Source organism: Mustela nigripes, chromosome 5 (genome assembly GCF_022355385.1).
Source record: "Mustela nigripes isolate SB6536 chromosome 5, MUSNIG.SB6536, whole genome shotgun sequence".
Taxonomy (NCBI): Eukaryota; Metazoa; Chordata; class Mammalia; order Carnivora; family Mustelidae; genus Mustela; species Mustela nigripes.
In genome coordinates, this window is record NC_081561.1 from 27,363,392 (window position 1) to 27,367,316 (window position 3,925).

The 3,925-nt window shown below is 43.0% G+C and overlaps 1 protein-coding gene across 1 annotated transcript in view; it reads left to right on the forward strand.

Annotated features, from left to right (window-relative positions):
- MUC21 (mucin 21, cell surface associated) overlaps window positions 1–949 on the forward strand; it is a 14,371-nt gene extending 13,422 nt beyond the window's left edge. Inside the window, 2 exon segments of the mRNA XM_059401519.1 lie at window positions 1–425; window positions 760–949. The exon segment at window positions 1–425 is cut by the window's left edge and continues 11 nt beyond it. Coding sequence (XP_059257502.1) covers window positions 1–425; window positions 760–948 — 614 coding nt within the window. The 3' untranslated portion in view covers window position 949.
- Window positions 950–3,925: the final 2,976 nt, after the last annotated feature.

Here is a 3,925-nt window from a genome sequence, read left to right on the forward strand (position 1 = left end):
CCAGTGTGACCTCCAGTGGGGCCAGCACAACCTCCAGTACTGAATCTAGCACAGCCTCCGGAGGGACCAGCACAGCCTCCAGCACTGAATCCAGTGTGACCTCCAGTGGGGCCAGCACAACCTCCAGTACTGAATCTAGCACAGCCTCTGGAGGGACCAGCACAGTCTCCAACCCTGGATCTAGTGTGACTTCCAGTGGGACCAGCATAGCTGCCAACACTGCATCCAGTGCAACCACAGGAGTCTTTAGCACACATTCTCCAACTGGAACACATACAACTTCCCATAGGGTTGGCACGAGTGCTACTACTCCAGTGAATGAAATGATACCCAGTGGGTCCCTGAAACCATGGGAAATCTTCCTCATTACTCTGGTCTCAGTTGTAGTGGCTGTGGGATTCTTTGCTGGGCTCTTCTTCTGTGTGGTGAGTGCCTGCCTACTATGTAGGAGAGTGTCTTGGGAAGGAGTAGCAGGAACATGAGGATATGGGGTATGAATAGTAGTGCCACCAAGTTGGGGGAAAGAAAGACTAGGAGTATGTTACAAAAGAGAAGTAGCAAGTTAGAACTGGAAGAGCCAATCAATGTACTGAGCAAACTATTGACTTGAGGAAAAGTCAAAAGAAGGAATAAAGTGTAGAGGAAGAAGTACTAGGTGAAGGAGGTGATACAAAGGGAAAGAAGATTCCAGAACAAGTCCATGTTAAGGCTTGGGAGAAGAGGATATGATTCTGAAATGATTTGCCCTTCTTTTTCTAGAGAAACTCCCTGTCCCTGAGAAACGTCTTTGACACAGCTGTCTACCACCCCCATGGCCCCAACCTTGGCATGGGCCCTGGAGGGAATCATGGAGTCCACCACAGGCCTAGCTGGAGCCCTAACTGGTTCTGGAGGAGACCAGTATCTTCAGTAGCCATGGAGATGAGAAGGGGATACAATGGGCCCTGAATGGCCCCTGAATCCAGAGTGCCACCTTTTTAAGGAGGAAGCCAATCAGGGAGACCAGGGATCTGAGTGTCCTTTTATTTGTCCTCAGGAGTCCCCTCCCAGTTTTGTCTGGGTCTCTGACAGCCCTGGGGAAGACATTCCCTGTCTCTTGCTTTTACTAAACTGTGGAAAGAGGACATTCTATTGGTCAATTATCTAAGAAATAAACACATCCAAAATTCATGATGGAATCTTGTATGCACATGAGTGAATGTCTACAGTGCTGAGTTGAATTTCCCTGTTCTATGAGAGAACCTCCATGCCAGAACCCCTTGGCATTCAAAATCTCCATAGTAAAATCCAGAAATTTCATTCCTGCCTTCCCCCCTTTCTCTAATCCTTCTTGTCCCAACAGAAGCACTGTGTTTCTGAGACTCACCAGACTGATAAGGGAATTGAACTGGGAGAAATGAGAAGGGAGGGCAGGTGCGAGGATTCTACAGGCTCACTGCTTAGGCATGTGGTACACAGAGATTATGTCATGGTACATAGAGAAAGCAGAGCAGGATGAAGTGGAGTTGCAGGATGAAGTTGCAATTACATGTGCTGTGGGACAAGGCACATTCATTCAAAATCATCATTTCTTGGGCATTTACCTTTGCTCTAGACCTGGTCTACTTGTCAGAATAGAGGTGCAATCTGACACTTTTCTCTCTCACCGTGTTCCTTTCAGAAACAGAGAGTGTTTCCTTTTACCAAGAGAAAGACTTTTCAGCTTTAACCTTCCTGGCCAAGGTCTAATCTTTCAAGAGGTTCAGAGCAGAGACACCTGTGGTAAAGCCTGTGATTCTCATGAGTCCCCTCCCAGAAGAGCTGAACATATCACTTTCATGGGTACAAGGGTGAAGTCCACCTACAGGTCTTGAAGGATAGAGAGGAACTACTTTGGAAAGTTGAGTTGCCCCAAATCCACAAGGCAGTGACAGAAATCCCACTGGGGACAGGATTAGTAGTTTATTAGAGGATTCACCCCAACTTGTAGCGGTGGAACCTGCTCTGCCTTCCAATACTTACTTGGTTTTTCTAATGTGAGAAAGTCAGTGGATGGTCAATGAGGCCATGCTAAGCCCTATTCAGGACCATATCATCACCATTTCACTTAAAGGGATTAAAAGGAGATGCTGAGTTGAGCAGCCTGAAAAGATGTCTTCCACTGGTGTAAACAGTGAAAAGCATACTGTGAAAGTCAGGTAAGGGAATCCATTTAGATAATTAAAAATTGTAAACATTAATTTTCAAGTTTAAAATTGTAATAGATAAATGGAAAGAGGTTGGCCATTGTTATGAATAAAATTAGTAACCTGGGGAAAAATTAGTATACTGGAAGAGTAAGTGGGAATAATAACTTAATTATACAAAACAATACAGAGATGAAAATCATCCAGAAAATAGAAGACACTTGGAGAATAAATTCAGGAAGACTAACATGCAAGTAATAAGGTTCAAAACAGAAAAAACAAAGAGATTCATTAGAAGAAATAAAAGAAAAATAGAGAAGATTTAAATCTGCATAGTGAAAGGGTTTGGCAACTACAGCTCTGTAAATATAATAAAAATCATTGACATCTATTTTTTAAAGACTTTATTTATTTATGAAAGACCACAGAGCAAGAGAGAGTGTGGGTTGGGGGAGTGGCAGGGCAAGAGGGAGAATCAGACACCTGCTGAGCAGGGAGTCCTATGGAGCTCCACTATAGGACACTGGGATCATGACCTGAGCTGAAGGTAGACGCTTAACCGACTGAGCCAGCCAGGTGTCCCCCCCTCACTGGCATCTACTTTAAACAAGTGAACCCTATCTTATGTATATTCTATTTCAATAAAGTTATTAAAATATTATTACCAGGCATATTGTTTAAGTAAAAATTTTGATTTCCAAAGATAAACAACAAATGACTCAAAGCAATGGGCACTTCAACACAGAGGAAGATGGAAAGACAAAAAAGCACAGTAAACAAATTTAGCTTGTGATTAATTCACATGGTTAGGCTGTGAGTACCTTGCTACTCCCAGCATCTAGAGTGTGTGTGTGTGTGTAGTTTGGAAACATCATTACTTAACTTTCATCATGGAATGCACTTACATGGACCACACATATTTTAACTTGACAAAGTCACAGCTCACCAAGAATGTTTGATCCAAACAGAGTCTAAGAAGTGGACAGAATTAGTGCTGTCCCTTTCAGATCTCATGCTTTTGCACTATTGGACTAACACAATGAACTTTGAATGGAATCATTTTTGGATCTTCATCCTGTGCCTAAAACTGATTCATCTGAAAAGACCTCTTTGGTCAGAGCATCAGGCTAGTTAGACTTTTCTAACTCCCATTTTACTGCCACTCACCATTTTCATTCTAGCCCCCATATTATTATGGGGTGCAGTTCTCTGGGTCTCAGTTTGCTCATCTGTAAAAATGAGGATGATAGAGTATCCACTTCATGAGGTTGCATGCACTTCATGAGTGTATTGGTAGCACTATAAATTTTGTTATTGTTTTTTATTTTGAAAACATGAAAAATAATTGCATCATAAAAACTTTGGTGACTGAGGGGAGGAGCAGAAACATGGCAGAGGTGGGTGCCTGGGTGGCTCAGTGGGTTAAGCCGCTGCCTTCGGCTCGGGTCATGATCTCAGGGTCCTGGGATCGAGTCCCACATCGGGCTCTCTGCTCAGCAGGGGGCCTGCTTCCCTTCCTGTCTCTCTGTGATCTCTTCCCTTCCTCTCTCCTACTGTGATCTCTCTCTGTCAAATAAATAAATAAATAATCTTTAAAAAAAAAAAAAAGAAACATGGCAGAGGAATAGGAGACCTAAATTTTGTCTGGTCCCAAGAATTCAGCTAGATAGTTATCAAACCACTCTGAACAGCTACAAACTCAACAGGAGATTGATGAAAAGAATGGCAGTTCTATGAACAGAAAAGTGACAACTTACTGG